Below are 20,864 nucleotides of genomic sequence, written 5' to 3'. Positions count from 1 at the left end.
AAAGAGAGGTTGAAAATTAGAGTCTCTCTGAGGTCCTGGAGGCAGACAGTTTTCTGAGAAGAGCTTAAACAGATCCTGTTCCATCCTTGTCCTTCTGGAAAAGTAGAGCTTTTCCTAACCTGTTCCTACTGATGCTTTGTCACAGCACCCAGCCTCTGCTTTTCACCAGCCTACTTAGAGTAACAAAGTACCAACTTTCGGGCCTTTCTGCATTGTAGTCTCTGTGGACTGCTGCAGCGTGCAGGTCCTATGAAATTATGTCACGATGGCTTATCATGCAGTGACAAAAGACAGGCTTGTGCATAGGAACATCTTGAATTAACCCTGATGGTTTCTTGGATGCTGGGAAGTCATCCTATCTTCCAGGAAAGCCAAAACATTGCATTCCTTCTAGACTATTTTCTGGCTGCTTTGCTATTAATAACTTTGTCCTGAAATAGCACTTTCATATTGCAGCATATTAAAATCATAACAACTGGGTGGGTGTCCACAGTCAACAGGCTGAAGCAAGTGAGCCAGAGTGCGAGCTGTGGTTGTGTCAATTGGCTCTCAGAGGTGTGCTGACTCTGGGCACCTGGGCTCTGACCTGCTGAGCTTTCTCCAGTCAGCAAATGGCAGGGCCCTCAATGGGATCTCCTGGCTTCCCGTGCCATGTGCAGCCAGTACTGTACAGCCTGCTGGGAGCTGACCGAGGCTGAGCTGTGATCCTTTCACAGGGAGTGAGCAGTGCCTCGTCCAGTTCTGACAGCACACCTTGTACTGCTAGAGATATCCACAAAAGGCTGTGCCAGATTCCCCTCTATTTTTTGGATCTAATGCATTTTGGGGATACAGATCTCAGATGCCTGTGAGTGGCTGCCTGGGTTGCTGCTGAGCATTTGAGCCAATACTGGCAGGCTCTTAACCAGTGTGCTCTCACAGATTGCTGTTAAAGCTGACCATGCTGCTTTTATCAGGGTGTGTAACAGCCTGAGTCCACTGCTTGTGAGATTTTGAGGCTGATCAAAATCCCTGGTGGCTAAGGGTTTTGGAACAAGAGCCTTGGCAGAACAGTGTGGAAATGAAAAGCAATGGAAAAACACCTATGACAGTAATGTAGTGTCCTCTGGAAGGCACCAGGCTTTAAACTGCGATGCACATTTACCTGCAATGGGATATTCAAGCATGGAGGCTGTTGTTTCTGTGCACAGATGATGAAAACTCTGGCCTAGAAGTGGCAGAAACCAGTTTGTGAATACCTCTTATAGAGGACCCAAACTTTAAAAAAAGAGAGACAGAGACAAGAAACAAATCCAAGCATCAGGATGTCTGAGAGTTGTTGTTTTTAAATTCTTCCTATTTTTCCATTTAGGTCACGCTGTCCCTAATAAAGTAGACAAGTTTTGTAATAGAAAATAACCATCTCCAGCCATCAAAAAACATGTTGAATTCTTTTTAATGTAAGCCACAGAGTTAAGGGGTGCTAATCAAGAGCAGCATTTCATGGATTTTGAGTGTTGGCAAGTTACCAAGCTGATGTAAACAGGAACCATGAAATCGGGGCTGCTCTGTGCTGATTTACCCCAACTGAGAATCCGGTTGTGCTTCCCCTCACTTTGTTTCTAGTCTGAATTTTTTTTTTCTTGTTGCAACAGCAAAACTCAAGTCTGTTGTCTTCTCTTTTCCTTGCCCAGATTGGCATATTTATCACAGTAGCACACGCATCTTCTTGCTCTTGTAAGATAACAAATTGCCCAGATGATTAAAAGGAAATCAAAGAAAAAAGCAGCAAATGGCTTTTTGTAAATGCACTCGGACAGTTGCTGTGCTCCCAATAAAGTCTAAACTTCAGGCAAACAGCGCACTGCTCCCCGCATGGCTGGAGGCAGGCTTTGGTCCTATATGTTTATTATTGTTTAGAAATGGTATAAATGCTCTTTTATTCTTTTTTGTTCTACCCTTATTCTCCAACGCATTCCCCTCCTGCTTCCTGTTTCCCAGACAGGTCCCCACCTCTTCCTCCCCACAGCCAAAAATAATACAAAAGGGAACATACAAAAGATTTTTTGAGCCCTGAGATGTGATAATGAATGGGCAGGGTAGACACAGTAGTCCCAGCACAAAAATGTTGATCACGCAAAGTCAGTATGAGGAATTGCACGTTTGGGGTTAGGAATTCAGTGTTATGCATCCTCTTGTTTAATATATTTTTAGGTCAGAGCAGACGAGATGAGTCACAACCCAGGACTCTTAGGAAATGTGTGTGTACTGAGTGTATTGATCACATCTCCAGGTTTGGTTTAATAAGCTCATTGTGACACACTGTGCTTATGAACATGCTGTTGTTGCCTGAGAGTGTGCGAACACAACTGCTGTGTATGTTTGTGTCAGCTGTTGAGAAAGAAATGTTAAGATACCTCTGGATGTTAATAAAATGTCTCTAAAGAATACATTTTTTCATTCATGAACCTAACCAGAGTAATTACAAGGAATCCAATTCTGCTGTGTAACCTCCTTGCAATACTTTCTAAGGATGAATCTTAATTGAGGATCGAGACCTAAAATATTGCTCTGCTTCGTACATTCCACAGTCGTCAGCATTTGCTCTTGCGTATCCATTTCCTGTGAGAAGTTTACCACACTCTGGGGCATGCTTTGAACCTGATCCTTTGATTTCAGTGGGAGCTAGGATTGACAATTCAAGGAACTAATTGTGGTTTTTTGCTGTTTATAATGCTAAACCAAAGCTGCTTCCAAACTGGATGACAACAGGTTAAATACAGGCTTGATGAAGTTTGGAGAAAAGTTTGCAGTGAGGGCCACTAGCCAGCTCACTGAAAGCCATCCAAGGTTGTTATATAAATAAATGCTCTCTTCAGAAACATTTTGAAACATTCTTACTTTATATATAATTTTTCAAATGGCCATTGTATGGCTACTTGCTGTCTTGACTGTATGGCAGCATGCAGGGTATGTGATGGTGTGCCAGCACACATGGCTTTTATCATATTTTGATACTAGCACAATGGATTGCTCACACTTTTGAATTCTTGATTTGGCTATCCTTAATCCTTTGCTGACATTGATGCTATTTTTTGTTGTTGTGACTGGTCGCAGATATTTTTTCTGTCTTTTTTAAACAGTCAAAAAAAACCAACAAAAGCCCTCCAAAGCCCTGGTTCAGTGTTTGCAGATTTCTTTCATCCTTTTTTTTTTCCTATCTAGATGCCTATCAAATTCAGCCACGCTTAGCTGCAGTCCTTTGTTCAGTATCTCATAACCAGTGCACTGCCATTCTCTATGCTTAAGACCCAAATACCACAGATTTTTATTGAAAAAATTCGGCTTGTCCATTCAAAAGAATATTAGTTAGATAAAGCTGGATTTCATTATCACCAAGTTAGGGAACAAAGCCTGATTTTTACTCCTTGTTCAGAGTTATGGGTTCAGACATTTTTCCTATTTGAGACATTTGTTACCTCCTATTTCTGCTGGTGAAAATTGGTAATTTCTGGTAAAGTTGATTTTGATCTTTAGAGTCTGATTAAAATATTTGATAACCCCGGTTACATCATGCCCCAGAGCAACAGGAAAATGAGTCATGTTTATATGAAAGTAGTGATTCTGTCCTTTATATCCACATTTTTACTTTAAAATTATCTTTGCTGAATGCAGTTGAGGCTTCTGATTTCAGCATTTCTAACACTCTGAAGAAGTTTAAGAAGAGAAGATCCAGGGACAAAGCCATCTGGGTCATGGTAGGAGGGTTTATTGAGAGTGCTGTTGTGCATGAATAACAGTGAATGGGCTGGTTTGGCTAAATACACTTCCTTAGCGGTTCATTCTTTGGGCTGAGACCAAGAGGGAAAATGGGCACAGGCCATTATTGTATTGAAGAAATTAGCAAACAGAGACTTCAGTCCTGTGTAGGAGAGTCAAGAATTAATAGACTTGTCCGTTTCAGACTGGTGGCTGGTGTGACCCATTCGGACAGCGTTAGGGAGGACTGGCCTGATGCCTGAGGCGTATGTTGAAGTTACCACAGGAAAACAAGTTTTTCATATCACATGATCTTTCCTTGCTGGCTGTGCCTGTGCCTGCTTTTTGCACTTGGCAAAAACCTGTTTGCTGAGCATCCAGTTAACTTGATTTCCTTAGTATATACAAGGGATTAGGAACATGCATACAAAAATGTACCACAAGTGAGCCGTCAGTAAGTATCTTATTGTAGTACCTGAAAAGTTGTTTTATCTCTCTTTTTTTTCAATGAACTATAAACATATAGGCAAGATGTGCTGACATATGACTAGTTTTGTCTTAAAACCTTTGCAATAGAAATTATTTGCTATCGCCTGAAACTTTCTTATATACTTTCATTTCAGGCTGCAGTTTTCCATTTTTCCCAAGTGTATTTTGCAAAACTACTTATTTTAATACTAAAACTCTGTTTATTTTATTCTGTCCCAAATGTTAAGCTTCTGATGTGCTGCAGCTTTTTCATGACTAGCAACTACCCAGTAAAAGTTGCCAAGAGGAAAAGCTGGAGGTTTTGGCAGCTGGGTGGGAACAGATGACAATCTTGGAATAGATAGGCCATAGTACTGGGCTTTGTTGTTGTTGTTCAGGAAGCAATGAAGGCCTTTGGCAATGGGAAGATCCATCGTTCAAATCTTGTTTTAGGGTTAAGGATAAAAAATAGCATGGCATTTCAGGGGAGGCAGATAAGTTTTGAATCTTTTATTCCTCTTAACTTCAGGGCTGCACCATAACATCCAGTTCAATTTCTGCCTGTGGTGTCAGCAATGCAAGTGTCAGTGTTGCTCAGAGCTTTTGCTGTTTTGGTGCACAGTGAAACACTGATACTGGCACTGGACCTGGTGCCACTGTTTGCTCTGAGCCTGAGTGAACAGCAGTGGCACTGACCTTACTGTTAGTGTTTTGGGTCGTCTTCAGTTAGAGACAGTTTCTCCTCCAATGCAGTCTTGATATTTTCACCTTTTTTTACAGATGAGTCCCCTTTTTTACATGCCAGTAGAAAGCAATGGGGTCATGATGGAAATTGAAATTTGACCTTCACTATTGCATGTGTAACTCTGCTTTGCTTGTGTAAATTACAAAGAGAATCCTTTCAAGTATTGTAAACAGACCTGGTAGATCAGACTTGCTTGTCAGCCACATTAGACATTTTCATTTTCTGTCACAGCCTGATCTAAGTATCCAACTTCCTAATTAGGTTTTGGATAGCTTCCAAGTTCAGTGCTTGATGTCCAATTATATCTGCAGTAAAATGGCACTTAGAAGTAACTAGCACTTCCAGATAGGAACTTCTGATGATCTGCTAGAAAAATTCAGAATCAAGACATTATGAAATACTTCAGCATCAATAAAACAGAGGAAGCCAATGAACATATTGATACAGTGCCTTCCCTGATGTTCTGTCCTCAAATTATTATAAGTGTTTGGACTTTTTTTTTACTCTTGACAGAACTTTACTGTTGCCATATTGTCCTATATTTACCTGTGCAAAGCACCCAGAAGTTTGAGTGCTTTAAAGACTTCACAACATGGGCAGGTGCTTCTCAAGCGATCTGTTATTTTTCAAAAGTCTGTATGGATGGGTGAAATTCCAGTACATAACATGGCTGTCAACCAAGACTAGTTCTTTGCATTTCATTGGAGCAAGTTTAGATTCATACCCTGAGAACTAGGAGTATATTTTGGTTCTTCAGGTGGAATTAGGTTTTCCAGAGCTGTCTGGACCCGAACCTAGATGCCAAACTTGTGTCCCCGTAAAGGCTCCTGGCCTGTCATTCTCTAAAGGGGAGATATACTGTCTTGAGGCTTGGCACATTGATAATGCTGATGGTTCCAGCTAGAACCTTCCTTCTGGTTCCTCTCTGGGGGAGAGAGATGAAGTCAAACATCAGCATCATGAGTGGTGACTCCAGTTCCTTCATGTCTGGATTTTGAATGTTCTGGGTCAGCTTTAACCTGGATAGCTGATAGACATCTTAAAATACAGACTCTGAACCAAATCAAGTATCTGCAAGTCTAGGAGGGATTGCAGAGTCTGCAGTTTGTCTTCTTGTTGCAGTTAGTGGCAAAACTATCTTGATTGCTGCTGGCTGTAGAGTTAGGTGAGTACTAAGCTCTGCTGAAAATGATACACACATATCACATTGCTGTCAGAGGCACACACTGGATTTCTCTTGAGTTGTATTTCATAGTGGTGAGCATACTCAATGTGTTTCATAAATAATCTTTACTTTCAGTAAATGAGCTTCAGAGGTAACAATCTAACTAGATTAGAGCTCATACCTTTCTCAGTTGACAAACGTACTGAGCACTGAATTTTCCTGGACCAGTGACTGCAAACTCTGAAAGGACTAATAAGAAGTAGGTCCTTAGCAGGCGTAGGACAGCTCTACATTAGGGTTAGGGTTAGGGTTAGGGTTAGGGTTAGGGTTTAGGGTTAGGGTTAGGGTTAGGGTTAGGGTTAGGGTTAGGGTTAGGGTTAGGGTTCCCAGGAGTACGGTGGCTGTCCTGTACTGTGTGAAGGATCTGGGACTGCGCATGGAAGTGTCATGGTGTGCAGTTCACATGTATTCTGCCACTACATGTGCCCCAGAGGACTTGGATGATAGTGTAATAGAGGGAGCAAAGAGGTGCTTTGAGTGCTCCCTCCTAGGGATGGAAATGTTCTTCTGCTGGGGAAGTGAGACTTTTTGCAATTGTATGTGAAACTGAAAAATCAGACAAAGGCCTTGACAGGATTGTCCACATGCCAACTGTTGGCCTTTTCTATCTGGCTTACTTCAAGTATGTGGGGTCTCATAAAGTCACATCCTATTATTTGTCACCCATGAATCATCATTTCTTTTAACTGGTTAAATTGAGGAGCAAGGTGCAAGGAGAATGACCCTCATTAATCAGGGCAGATGGGTTGAATTAGTGGGTCACACTTTTTTATCCCTAGCCAGTGGAACTGGCTTGACAGCCAACAGCCAAACAAGTCTTATGGCTCTTCTTTTGTTCCTGAAGGGAGCCATCTTCTTCTTCCCCTTGCAATTTTTAGTCTTTATTGCTGTGTATCATACAGGCACTGGATAAAAAGTTTAATACCCGCCACATTGCCTGCAGTGTAGCAACTAAAGGGCAATGGGACTCCTGTCCTGTGTGGTGTACTCCATCTTTACACAAAGCTCCCTCTCTTGCACCAGTGGTGAGGAGAAGCTGGACGTCCAGCAGAACTTTGATAAGAGCACGACAAGAGCAGCTCACTTCTGTCTGAGATATTCTTGAACTATTTTCCTACTAGGCTGGTAGTGGAAGTAGAGATCTATAGGGATTCACCATCATTCAGCAGTTTGGGTTTGTGTCTCTGTAGATAGTAGTCCTGCTCCTCCCACAAAAACAAAAACAAAAACAAAAACAAACAAAAAAATCCGAAACAAAACAACAACAACAAAAAACCCCCAGTAGTTGATGTGCTTTGTGGCAAATAGCTTTGTGGGAATGAAGACCAAAGAACTTTTCTGTCCCTCCTAGTGGTCCAGCAGCCTGGAGTGGTTGAGACCACCAAGGTGGTCTCAGCCTGACTGGTTTCTCTAGATCAGTGCTCAAGACAAGGTGGTGGGCTTAGTTGGCCTAAAAATTGTCGTGCCAGGGAAAGGAGTGAAGAAGCAGGCTGGTTTCTAAACCCTTCCTCACCACTCCCTGGGAGATTGGGACCACAAGAAGAGAAGGTCGTATAAGGTACTTGGAATAAGCTGGGAAGTGCATATGGGGAAAGATTCTTTGTTTCTACCACCAAAAAAATGTGCAGGAGCAGGTAGGGCCCTGGCAGGAGGTGAGGGAAGGGCTGTGGCCATAGCCCCTCGCCAGGCTTTATCTGCCATGCAGATTAGGTGCAGGGCTTTTCTGGCTCAGCAGTTGCTAGGCTCTTCCCTGCTATTGACTTGGTGGAGAGGCTGAGGGGGGTGGGTGGGAGGGACTGCATTACATTGTTTCTTTGAGTTGTTTTTCTCCCCCCATCTATGGGGAGATGGGCTTGATCCTCTGGTTTTGGATTTCAGAGGCAGAAGGCAAGACACTCTTTATGGAAAATTAATGGTGAAGCTGGAAAAACTGTCAGGCCCACTATTGTTGTCATGGGGTGGTGATGCCTTAAAGGAACAGCACCTCCTGCTCGCCCCCCCCCCATGGGCAGCCCAGAGCTGGCATGCAGCTTTCTGATCCCACAGCAATTGAAATTTCATGTCATTGTCATCAGATTTAATGGCCTTGAGTCCTTGTCTCTTCTCCCTGCTGCTGCCCTCCCCCTTTCCCCCCCTAATTTGTGATTATGCTTGCTCTTTCCTTTGGAAGCTTTTATTTACTTGGCCCCTAAACCTGTTTCTGCCCCATTGGATGAAGGCTAAGTGGACCAGAAAGCCCAAATTACATGATGTGAAGAACTCAAAAGCATTGCTTCTCCTGGTGGTGGGGGTTATTACTGAAAGACTATGTGGCATGTTGGAAAGCTTCTCCCAAAACCCATTAGAATTTATCTGTGGAGAGACCAGACTCCCAGCTAAAGCTGTTTCTCATAGTCCCAGAAATGCACCTTACAAAGAAAACAGAAAGGTTGCTAAGGCAAGTACAATTGATTGTGTCCCACACCCAGGCCTGTGTACAGACAGTCTCATACCTCTGAATATAACATCCATGCTAAAGTATAGCATGTCTCACCTGCATCTATTCTGTTCTGTTGCTTTTTGTCTATCTTTACAGCTCAGATCTATAATCAGCTATTATTTAAAAAAGAAACAACGGTGTGGCAGATTTTGTGGTGAACTTGAAAGTCATCCCACCACATTGTATCTGCAACCAACAGTGCTGCTTGTGGGAGCTTTGACAGTAATAATATCAAATTACCTGCCAGTTCCCTAGAGTAGTCAGTGGGGCCTCCTTACATTCCTGTTGATGGGACCTTTGTACTCAGAAGGCAGAAGTCTCTGTCTCTCCTCTGGTCATATGAAGCTTTTATTTCTTGATCAGATGCTGGACTCTCCAGATTGTGATGTAGTTGGGTCACCAGCTCCCATAGATTAAAATTTTTTTACTAAAACCCCTTTCTTAATATTGGTAGAAGTGTTCTCTGAGGAGTAGTTTTTAGAGGTTTCTAAAATGTATTAGTTGGAATGTCTCTTTCTCCAAGCCCTGTGAAATCACAGTGGTGGTATTAAACCAGCTATCCTTTCAAGCTGCAAGAAATGAAAAACAGTGCTAATAAACTCCATTAGAAGCTCCTGAAACGACAGTAAATGATTCTCCTATAAACAATAAAAGTTCTTAGTGTTGGCTGTGGAGGACACTGGGGCAGTGCTTTGGTGGCTGAAGGATTTATTGGGGCAAGCTCAGGACACTTCATAATAAGACACATTCACATAGGAGGTTCATCCCATCCTTGTGCTGATGATCACTGCTGTGGAGGTGCAGGAGCACATTTTTATGTGACAGCCTCTTTGACTGCAACTTCACCTACTTTTTAATAAAGGGGTGAGTGTATGTTTGTGTGCAAGTCTGGCTTCCTGTACATGGTAAACTCCATTTGACCAGATGTGCCAAAACTCCGTTTAAAACTGACAGGAGATAGGTTTTTTTTTCTGCCACCTTTCTTCTCTCAGGCCCTTTAAACAAGCTGTGGTCTCACTGGAAGCTTTTCTACCTCCTATCTTAAAATGTCACACTTCAGAATTGTGTTGTTTAAGGAAAATTAGGCCCCAGGCACTACACTGAGTTAAATTTGGAGAGAAAGTTAATGTTTGTGAAGGAAGAGGAAGCAGTTATTTGGAAAGGTGACTTTTTTGTTTGTATGTGCCAAATGATGAGTCTGTTAGGATAGTTTCATGTGGAAGTGACAGATTATACTTTTAAGTTGGGAAGGCCCTGCTGCCAATGGAACAATGTACAGACTTTAATGAAAATATAGTGGATACTTTCTGGTTGTTGTATCTTCACTTCTAGTATAATACCTGCTACCATATGTGGGTATTCCCAGACTATCTTTGAGTAGCCTCAAACAAGTACCAAATCTTCATGTCTCCCAGGGTGTGACTATCTCACCAGAAGATGCTGGTGTTGATGGGTGCTGTCTTGGAATGATGAGTGCTTCTGGACCATGTTCTGCCCTTGGTGGCAGCAATGCTGTCATCTCTCTCTAACAGTGATTTCTCTCCCTCCCATCTCCCTTTCCCTTCTGCAGACATGCCTGGAGTTGGAGCGATACCTTCAGACTGAGCCACGGAAGATCTCTGAGACTTTTGGTGAGGATTTGGACTGTTTCCTTCATGCCTCCTCAGCCCCAGATGCAGAGGACAATATGCGGCGGCTGGAGCCCATCCTTTTACCAGTGGACACAAGTACGTGTGACAAAAGCGCCAGCATGGACATCATCCTCTCCCGTGACAAGCTGCTGTCTGAGACGTGCCTCAGCTCACAGTCCACCAGCTCTTCCACAGAAGGCTACACAGCCGTCAACCAGGCCCAGCTCAATGCAGTGACCTCATTAACCCCCCCTTCCTCTCCAGAGCTCAGCCGCCACCTCGTCAAAACCCCACAGACTCTCTCAGCGGTGGATGGCACAGTGACGTTGAAACTGGTAGCCAAGAAAACTTCACTCAGCTCTGTGAAAGTGGGTGTAGCAACAGCGACTGCGGGGACAATAAAAAGTGGGCAGAGTGACAGTGAGCAAGGAGGTGCAGGGACAGAAGCATCCCCAGAAAATAAGAAGAGGGTTCATCGCTGTCAATTTAATGGGTGCCGGAAAGTTTACACAAAGAGCTCCCACTTAAAGGCTCACCAGAGGACTCATACAGGTACTTATGCAGGGTGCTTCTCTCATCTTGTCCTGCCACCTACCCGTAACCATCCCTTTTTATTCTCATTTAGAAAGGAAAAAAAAATCTCTTCTGAAAGTCCAAGCTTTTGTCTATGAAACAGAACAGTGGAAAATATGATAGTCCAGCAAATGTACCCATTATTCAATAGAACAGAGGAGTTCACCATCTACCATTAACCTGTTGGGGTTTCATATATCTTATGGGGCTTGATGCAGAGTAATTTTAGGATACCTAAGGGACGTAGATGTATCATTCATGTTAAAACTATGTACACGTCACTTCGGGTTTTTGGCACGCACTTCCCCAAGACAACTTTAAAAATGTAAAGTTTAGTCAAGTGTTATTTTCTTCAAATAGAAAATAGCGTGGGTAGGTTTTTGGTGCCTTTTGTATACGAGAAAGAGAAGTGTGTTTCAGATCTCAAATATGTGGTTGAGGAATAATCTGTGCATGAGGCAGCGTGTGTATATGCAGACGTGTAGGCATGCAGAGGCACATACCCTTCAGATACTCATGATCTTGGACTTCTCCAGTGCTAAAATATAGTGAGAACAAATAAAAGAATGACATGGAGTTTGAATGAAATAATGTAGGTAGAGAGGGAATGGGATGCATGGATAGATGTGAGGCTGTTATTTTGGGTAACATTTACAAATGTTATATATATATATATATGTGTGTGTGTGTAAGCTGGTTGAAGCATACCGAATTGGCTTAGGCTGGCTGTTCAGGTTCCCTCCTCTCATTTCTGCATAGTCCCCAGCAGCTCTTCAGCTGGTATTCATTGGCATTAATAGCTATGCAGTTCACACACGTTGCTGCTTTGTTCTAAGCTTCACACGTGATGAGAGATGATAAATTCCCATTAGCACTGTCTTATCATGTGATTATTCTTGTTTCCAGAGGGATTGCTATAATCAGTTTTCTCAATTTTACTGTAAAATGTGTGGTCTCTTACAATAACTGCACATTTAGTTCACGATCTTATCATGCAGGCAGATTCCTAGAAGCAAGGTTGTTCTTGCAAGGTAGAAAATAACACGTTGGACCAACACAGTAAATCAGATAAATATGTGGGTTGTTAAGAGAGCTGCATCCATCACATACTAGGCAGCGCTGCATGGTCTGAAGTATAAATCATAGTAAGACATAAAAGGCATTGATCTTTTTATATGGGCTTTCTAGTGCTTTTACTGGGGATGGCTGCCTTGCCAGGAGTGACCTCACCTGTGATTCAGTGATTTGAAAGCCAGTGAAAGTAGTACAATAATTTTAAAATCAGCATCAACATGGTCAGAATGTCCAATGTCCAATGTTGGTTCCTTGTAGCACCAATGCTGCTGTGAGGGCTTCTCCCTGCAGGGGCTGGCCAGTGGGACATCCCAGCCGAGGCCTTCCAGCAGATGATGGAGCTTCCATGAAAGCACAAATGAAGACTGTGAGAGCTGTTGACCCAGTGATCTTGTCTGTTCAGATATAACCCCCATGTTCGTTCTCAAGCTGGAAGTGATCGGTCTTACACAGCTTTTCCTGAGGTTAGTCAGGGATGTGACACAATAGTGTGGAAAGGGTGAGCTTGTGAAGTTTTCCTGGTGTAGTCATGCAAATGGGGATATGGACAAGGAATCATGAGGAGCACTTACAAAAACTTCTAATCTCTCAGCGCCTCAACCCTTTGGTGTCAAAATCTTGTAAGAATTTGCATGCCTTTGATCCCAGCCTTAGGCCTGGTTGAATTTTCTGGGGCCAAAACCTTTCGCCTCTAACATTACCATATGAAATCTTACATTTTACAATTAATCCACAATGAGAAACGTTTCTCACTGGCCCTGTGGTCTTTCTGTTGAATCGCCTTGGATTGTAGGTGGTGCCATGACGTGCTGAGTCTGCCCATCCACAGCAGTGCTTGATGTGGTGAGAGAGGCATGTCTGCCTTCGCTGGCAGAGAGAGAAGACCTTTATCAGATGATGAGACTGCAGCTGCCTGGGTGCAGAGCCCAGACCTCCCATTCCCAGCACTTCACCTGGTGGGATCAGCTAGCTCTGATCTTGCCAGTTAAACCATCAGTGGTTTAAACAGCCCCAAATTATGGGAGTGTTTCTGTTTCCATTCACCATGTCCTGAGCTGATAGCTTAGGTTGTTAGGAAAGCAGGCAGGCAAAAAACAGGAGGGAATACAAGCTTGGAATGATGACTTCTCCTATCCTAACAGCTGTAAAACCACCCTGCCCCTACCCATGTCCTAGCTGTGCACGGCTTTGTAGAAAGCATGGTGATGAGGACTGAATGCACCCTTGTTGTTAAAACACATCTTTGATGCAGAACCTGGGAGCAGGAAACCTGTGTCATTTTGTCTGTGGAAAGCAGGTTGTCTAAATACCTGTGAACATTTACATCCTGGGAGCAACCTGAGTAAATCGAGGGAAGGAGTGTGATAGGCTTACCTAAACAGCTTATTTGAGTCTGGAGCACAGAGTCATCCAGACTCCTTCATACTGCTTGCGTGCTCTGTTCCCTAAAAACACACTGACTGCTGGATGCCTTAAATGAGAGCTGGTACAATCAAAACGTCTAATGTGTTCACACTGACCTCTTCAGTGGGCTTCCCCACAGGGAGCTCCTGCCTCTGGTGAAGACATGGGACAGAGAGGAGTAGGTATGGATATTTGGGACTGAATTATAAATGTCAGGACTGTGTCCTTTCCCATGCAGCCTTCAGGGCATGGGACAAGGAGCCCTTTTTTCCATGGGTGCTTTGTTTTTTTCACGCCTGAACTGAGTGTGCTGTGGGTTGCAAATGCACCCAGCAGTGCCAATGGCTATTAGCCACTTGGCTTAGTCAGTGGCTGAGCCAGAGGGTCTGAAATGATTGCAGGATATTTTCCTTTGGCTGGTGGTTCGTTAGTGTGTCATGCGAGAGCAGTGTGCCAGTGTGGGCTCTGTGGAACGGTGTGAGCGCCCGGCACACAAAGAGCTCCCAGTGTGGGGCTCACAGGCACAGAGGCAGATGTGGGCTGGTCACTCAGCCTGCACGTGCAAAGTCCACTTGCTGGATCAGAGGGATTTACTGCGGTGCATGAAAACAAGAAGCCATGGGCTGGGGAGCGGCTGGAGGGTGGAAGGCAGCGGAAGGAGGCTGCATTCCTTTCATTCATATCTAAGGCTGACCAGACAGACGCTGGCTGCTGTTCCTGCTGCTGCCTGATGAGCCGGGCTGGGCTGCAGGCAGTGCGGGCTGATAGCAGCTTGCTAGATTGGGAACAATCCTCTCTTGGGGTTTTATTTTGCTGGGAAGACCAGGGAGCATCAAACCCCACATTTCACATTTCACTTGGTGCATCTTCCACGTTACTGTCCCACACTTCATCTGCAAGAGAATCAGGACAGCACTCTAAGGCCCATCAGTGGTTGAACTGGTTATGAAACCACCTTCTGGATGACCTTTGGAGAGGGGAAAAACAATCATCTGTGTGGGAGAGAATTTAATCTGGAAGGGAAAGGGAAAAACATTGTCTGTATGGAAAGGGAAATGAAAATATTTGACTGAACTCAAAGCAAGCTGGGGCATCTAAAGTTAAGGGTGTGTAAAGGAGCTAAGAGCAGTGGTGGGACTGACTGTCAGAGTGCAGCAAAGAAGCCCCTTGGGGAAGAAATAGCAGCTGGGCCTGTAAACAGGAGGAAAAGGTGAGATAGAGGTTTGGGAAAACCACACTGCCGGTGTGAGGGTGCAGTAGAAATATCTAAAGAAGGAGCAACCAGGACTGGCATGGTAATTCAACTCTGGCGCATTCTCTCACAGTTATTCATGGAGCAGACATCAGTGCAAACAATGGCATTTTCTCTCTTTTAAGAGAGGAAAATTTTCATCCTGCCTTCACACATGCATGGAGATGAATTGTCAATGTAATGGAGAGTGGAGAGGAAAGGAATTCCAATGAGCCAAACCCATGTATAATCATTAGTACTTCCTAAATTAGAAAACAGGATATTGCTGGAGAATGTTGAATGCAAATAAGTCTAAGGGTGAGCTGGCCTGTGACCTATGGGAAGATTAGTCATGGGATGTGACTGTCTCCCAGATCAGAGACTGCTGGAGATCTCTATCTCCTGACAAAACCATTCCTATCAGGTTTCCTTGCAGTAATTAGCAGGGCAAGGTATAAGGTGGCGTGGGCACTTTCTGACTGGGCATGATGCAGCACATAGAAACTGGCCAGGAAATCCTTAAGATTGGGACAATGATAAAAAAAAAATACCCTTTTGGGGTTCTGCTAGGATTTGCATTTTACAAGTATCAGAAGGCTTGATTTTTTTTTCTTTATCCATCCAAAACCAGGATTGGATACAACTGAAGCTCAAGTCTGAGAAACAACAGTTGGGCACCTCAGATCTATATTTAGGTTTCTAAGGGCTAAACAAGTGGGAAATACCCATGTAAATAGATGTTACTAGTCTACGTGTGATCTTAAGATAGCACTTCTTAAGTGGGGTTTGTTTCACATTGTCAGGACATCTTATTTTAAATTATAGAGTTCTTTGATCCAAAATGCTGGGTGAGAGTAACTAAAACAAACAAATCCACTCTGCAGGAAAACAAAGTACTACATTTGCAAGGAAAAGATGAGACACAAGAGATTAGAAACAGCATTTCCCAGCAGAAGGTTTTTGAGATGGTGTATCAAATAATGGAGAAGAACTTTTACCAAGTGTTGCAGATGAAAGAAAATATCTGGAATCTGAAAATTATTGGAGGGGACAAAGTTGAGGAGAGTAGTCTGGATGATAGGAAAGAAGATTAATACAAAGGAAAGGAATAACAGAAAATAAAGACTGTGTCAGCGATAGCACATGAATGGGAAGCTGCATTGCTGTATTGTTTTAGTGTAGTAGCGTCTGTGAACAGAAAACCAATGAAGAGAAGGAAAAAGCAAGTAGCCAAGCACAGCACCGATTCTGTAGGATTCAAGACTGAAAAATTACTTAGGGAAAAGCATTTGGGAGAACAATATTGGTGACATAGGAGGAATTAAGGCCAAAGCCCAAGATGTTTTTGTTGTACAGAGACCTATGGCTTTGTGGTGAGTCCACAGCTCTGTGTGCAGGACTGAAACCTCCAAGGGGACATGGAGGGACATGGAGGATCCTGCAGCTCCAATGGCAGCAGCTGAAGCAACAGATGAATACACTGCTGGAAGTGAGAGCCAGGGAATTGAAGGAGGAAGGGTATGTGAAAGACCTTCATTCAGGGCTGCATTTCTTGGGGAGAACAGTTGTTTAGCCGCTTCGGAAAGATGTGGTTTTGTTGTGATGCTGGACTTTAAAAAAGTTTTTTTTGTGTAAAAACATAACAAGTCTTTATCAAAGCTGATTAAAATAAGCCCAGCTTGATCCTGAACTCCCTATAACTTTCTGATCTTGCAGCCTTTTAGCCATTTGGCAAAAGTTTGGAGGGGAGTGTTCTGATTTTGTTATGGAGAGTCAGAGCCTCAGTTCATTATTACAGCAAGAGCTTAGACTTAAAAAATTATCTTTGAAAACTACCCAGGCAGCAGGAGGATGGCCCCTGCCAAAAGCGGCCCTTGCCATTTAAAACACCAGCGGTGTTCATCCATAGCTTGTTGTCAATACCTGAATTCTCAGTCCTGTGTTTCTGCTCCATCATTTGCCAAATCAATAGCATGGCATAATCTTAGTGTTTAGGTTTGAAAATGTACATAGGTGTTAGTTGTTTGTTTGTTTGCCATGTGAGAAGATTTCTGGCACAAGGTAGACCTAGAAATTGATGGTTTTTGTCTGTTCAGCAGTGGCAGGAGGGCAAATGCAGGTGCCTCCAAGTGTTATGGCAGTGTACCTTGGTAAGGCACAGAGGAGCTTCTTGAATTTGTAATTTGGTGTTTTCTTTATACCCATCCACCTGTTCCTGAGCCCCTGTGAAGCACCCAGCCAGTGGGCAAATGATAGAGATCACAAAAAGAGACTCAAAGAAAAATCCAATTTGTCTTCTGCCAATTTCCCTTTGTGTTGCTGCTGTCCCACACTGGTTAGAATTGGCAAGTTAACAAGGAGAAGCTATGATTTCCTGTCCATTTGTCCAAAAGCACAGTCATTTCTAAAGTATTTGAGGTCATGCCAGGGATGAATTGGAGATGCGTCCTCAGAAATGCTGTTTTAGGCTGAGATGGACATGACTGAGAGACCTGAAGTGCTCTGGGCAGGAAAAGTCAAGTGTGCTACCTCTCATCTTAAAGGCAGGTGCTGGGTTAGAGGCTTTTCCTAAGCACAGTGTGGGTGTTTGAGTCTGGGTCATATCTGGGCAGATAGTAGCCAGCAGCCTGGATGGACCTCTCCTAATCCAGAGCCTGTCTTTCCCACCCCATGTGGACACAGTCCCACCTGCATACCAGCAGCAGCAACTTGAAAGCAGGAGCAGATGAACTACAAGGCTTCATGGAAGCTGACCTAAATACAGCAGAGGTATCCATGCTTTTGTCAAGGGTGGTGGGGTCCCAAATAAAGCCATGGGCACAATGGCATAAGCAGTGCCCACCTTACAGCAAAAACAAATGCAGGCAGGGAGACCAGCCTGTTAGGGATAGGGAATATGAGATACCCATTCAGTCCCATGCTCTCTGGTCAAGTGTCTGTGAGGCTAGTTTTGAAATAAGTTCCATTGTCTGACTCAGGTTCCATGCCACCACAGGAACTGCTTTTCGGTGCCCAGGATGGTGTTCTGGGCAGTGGTGTGAGGCACAGGGTGCATCTTCAGCCATCCAGTGGTTGTGTCCACCATTGTCAGCATCTAGTGCCTGGCTTGGTGGGTTTGTGGGAGTGTGATGTAATTGATCTGCAGGCCTCCCCATACTTATATTTCAGCCATTATCCCCTTATCACAAGGGCTTTATGCTTGGTCTGCTTGATTGCAGCACATGTTTCATAGTTACTGTCTGTGGTTAACTCCACCCCTTGGTCATGAGCCCATCATGTTGCATCTCTTCCCTGATGACCTGGGCCATCATGGACCCACCAAGCCAAAACTAATTCACCTTTATGTTGCCAGTCCAGATCTGTCTGAGACACTTTCATCTTGGCAGCCTGATCCACCTGTTCTTTGTTGCAATGTTCTTCAGTAGCCCAACTCTTGGGTATGTGGACATCTGCATGGTGTACTTTTACAGGCAGCTTCTCTACCTGTGGCAATGTCTTGCCACAGTTCAGCAGCCTACATGGGTTTACCTCTACGCTGCCAATTGGTCTAGCCAGTCCCACAGAACATTTGACAGAAACAAGGCATTAAAATTCCTTGACTACAAGACATAGTTCATATTATTAATTAATTATTATTCAATCTTCTTTTGGTTAAATTATTTGTTCCTTTTGCACAATTGTGTCCTAATTTTGAGTTCTCAAATCAGTGCACCGTGAGTCGATGGTTGTAATCTCCTTCTGGTAAAATTATCCCTAGTTTGATGAGTTGGCATTGTTTCTTCCTTGTAACCTGGTCTTATCTTGGTTGTTTTGTCAGTTGTCTTTGATTCCTTGATTCAGAAGAGCTCTTTCATGTAGAGGTGGTAGAAAAGCCTCATGGCCCTGTGTGGCAGTCTGGTTTTGGCCTCCACTCTGTAGAACAATTTGGACCACCTCAAGGTGCTCTTTTCCCAGCAATCTGTCTGTACGGAAGATGAGGATATCCATCACCTTCCCTGTCCCCGAGGTTTCTTCATGTTTCTCCAGATGCAGAAGGCAATACAAGCAAGCCATGCTGAGCAGCCCCACAGGTTGCCAGGCTGTACAGAGCAACCAGCTCACGTCAAGGGGCAAGGTGGTTCCAAAACTGGCACAAAGGATAGGGCAGGCTGGAGGCTGCACTCTCTGGGATAATGGGCGATTGCTTCAGTCACTCAGGAGCAGTGTCCAGCCTCTCCCTGACCTGGTGCTGGCATTTGCAAAGGCCAGTGGTGCTGGTCCATGCAGCAGTCATACTCTTGGAGACAACAGGAGGTTTCTTTGGACCCTCGGGAATGATGCCCATCCTGAACCTCACCCAGTCTGTGGGATTGCAGGGGTCTAGGCAGCTGGTGCGTTCTTTGGCCGTACACGTGGGGGCAGTGAATGACAGAGACAGCCTGTGGAGCACTATGGTCAGGAAAACCACCAGGATGAGCCTCATTCTGGTCCTTTGCAAGGGTGACATCTTGACACGTGAGCTGCCTCGGCGTGCCATGTTGGTCGCAGCTCAGGCTGTGATGTTCCAGGCTGCCCAGTCTCCATGTGCTTGCTCGTGTTGGCATTGTGACATCATGGGCTGCTGTCACACAGGGCTCTGTGATGTCACAACACGTTTCCCACCTGGCTGGCAGGCACTGAAAGCCAAAATGGAGCTGGGAAGCACCTGGGTAGATGGATTTGGAAGCCTGTCCCACTGCTATGACTGCTGGCAGGCACTGAGCCCAGCAGGGGAGTGGCCTGTGTCCCACAGGATTTGCACTGTGAGCTCTGCCCAGACTCCATCCAAGCTGCATTCAGTGCTGTGCCCCAGCTGGGCAGCCATGATATGTTTCCACACAAAATCCTCTTGAGGGCAAAGTGTCAACCCATATTAAGAGGAAAGCCAAAATTTCATGGATTTTGACAAAAAATCTTAACCTCTTTTGAGCAGGGTCTTGGAAAACTGACCTGTAAGAGGAATAACAGACCATTCTCAACATACCATTATCTTTTACCCCACAATGTCAATTGGATACAGTCTACCATATAAAATTTCAAAGGGGTTTATTCCCTTCATAACATGTGTGGTGATTCAGATTCTCACTAAAGCAATAGGAAACACATCTACACTCTCCTTTGTGGATTTCCCACACGGCACCCCTTTCTGCACAGAACTGTAAATAAGTACCTCGACTCTGTGTGTGGATCAACTTCTTGCACGATGGGTGAAGCCACCTGTTTGAGGACAATGATTGCAGAACCAAAATCTTTCCACTGGTCAGCTTTAGACATGATAAGAAGGCTTAATAAGAATCAAAGTCTTTAAAACACTGCAGGCCAGTTTGCAATCCCAGAAGTCCCCATTTGCAGATAAGCACACACATGTTGTGTTAGGTAGAATCTGGCTTTCAAGACTCAGAACTGAAAATTGTGGCTGCAAAAACTGAATGCTGAAAAAACATTTGCAAGCATGCTAGCTATGCTAATGATGACAAACATGAGTTTCAAGATAAAAGCTGATGCCCAGCTGAGTTCTGAAAGAAAGGTGTACTCAACTGTATGGCCGTGCATATTCAGAGGCTTAGTGGGGATTTATTCCTTCCTCCTGTGCATCTGGACTCTCACCACACACAGAGAGGTCTTAATAGCTTAGTTAATATAAACTTCCATTTGTACATCTTGTTGGTCACCTGTAAAGTTTGCAAAGCCTTTCCTTCTTCAGAATGAAATTTTCCACATTTGGGTTTTTTCCAGTATGGTTGTTGTTTGTTATTTTAGAAATCGGAGCATGTGTGTTGGAGAGAGGCAGGGAGAAAAGAACTGTGCACAGTGTAACAAGTTTAGCTAAAAACTTGGCCCATGTGGTTGAAAATAATAGAAGACTTCTATCTCTGAATATCTGGGTAAAAATTAACTTGAATTGATTAAGCTGTGATCTGTTGTAAACTGACTTCCATATAAGTGATATTTTATCATTAATTCTTTGTGAGACCCGTAGAAAAGGGGATTTTTTTGGGCTTTGTTTGGCTTTGATTGTGTGTTAGTAAACATGTTTCATACAGAAAACCTCTTTATTTTTTGATTTTTCTCCCTGAAGACACAGTGTCACCCAGCAACAGAATGTTGTAATACATTTGTGTTCTCCTTTGGTTGCTTGCACTCACCTGGCAGCATGAATGGTCTGGGTACTTTCCAGCTACTTGCATGGTAACCCCCTTAGAGCTAAGGACAGGTAATCCTTTGTGCCTTTTCTGAAATCCAGATGAGGAATCTTCCTAGCTGGTAAAATTAATTAT

General features: G+C 43.9%; 1 protein-coding gene across 3 annotated transcripts in view; it reads left to right on the top strand.

Moving 5' to 3' along the window:
- Positions 1-20,864, top strand: part of KLF7 (Kruppel like factor 7) — a 65,491-nt gene that overhangs the window by 20,167 nt on the left and 24,460 nt on the right. For all 3 annotated transcript variants that reach the window (XM_031055807.1, XM_031055809.1, XM_005415923.2), the window contains one exon: positions 10,226-10,838. In XM_031055807.1, coding sequence (XP_030911667.1) covers positions 10,226-10,838 — 613 coding nt within the window. The remainder of the gene's footprint in view (positions 1-10,225; positions 10,839-20,864) is intronic.

This window comes from Geospiza fortis, unplaced genomic scaffold, assembly GCF_000277835.1.
Source record: "Geospiza fortis unplaced genomic scaffold, GeoFor_1.0 scaffold112, whole genome shotgun sequence".
Classification (NCBI taxonomy): Eukaryota; Metazoa; Chordata; class Aves; order Passeriformes; family Thraupidae; genus Geospiza; species Geospiza fortis.
This window is presented reverse-complemented; position numbering and strand designations above follow the sequence as displayed.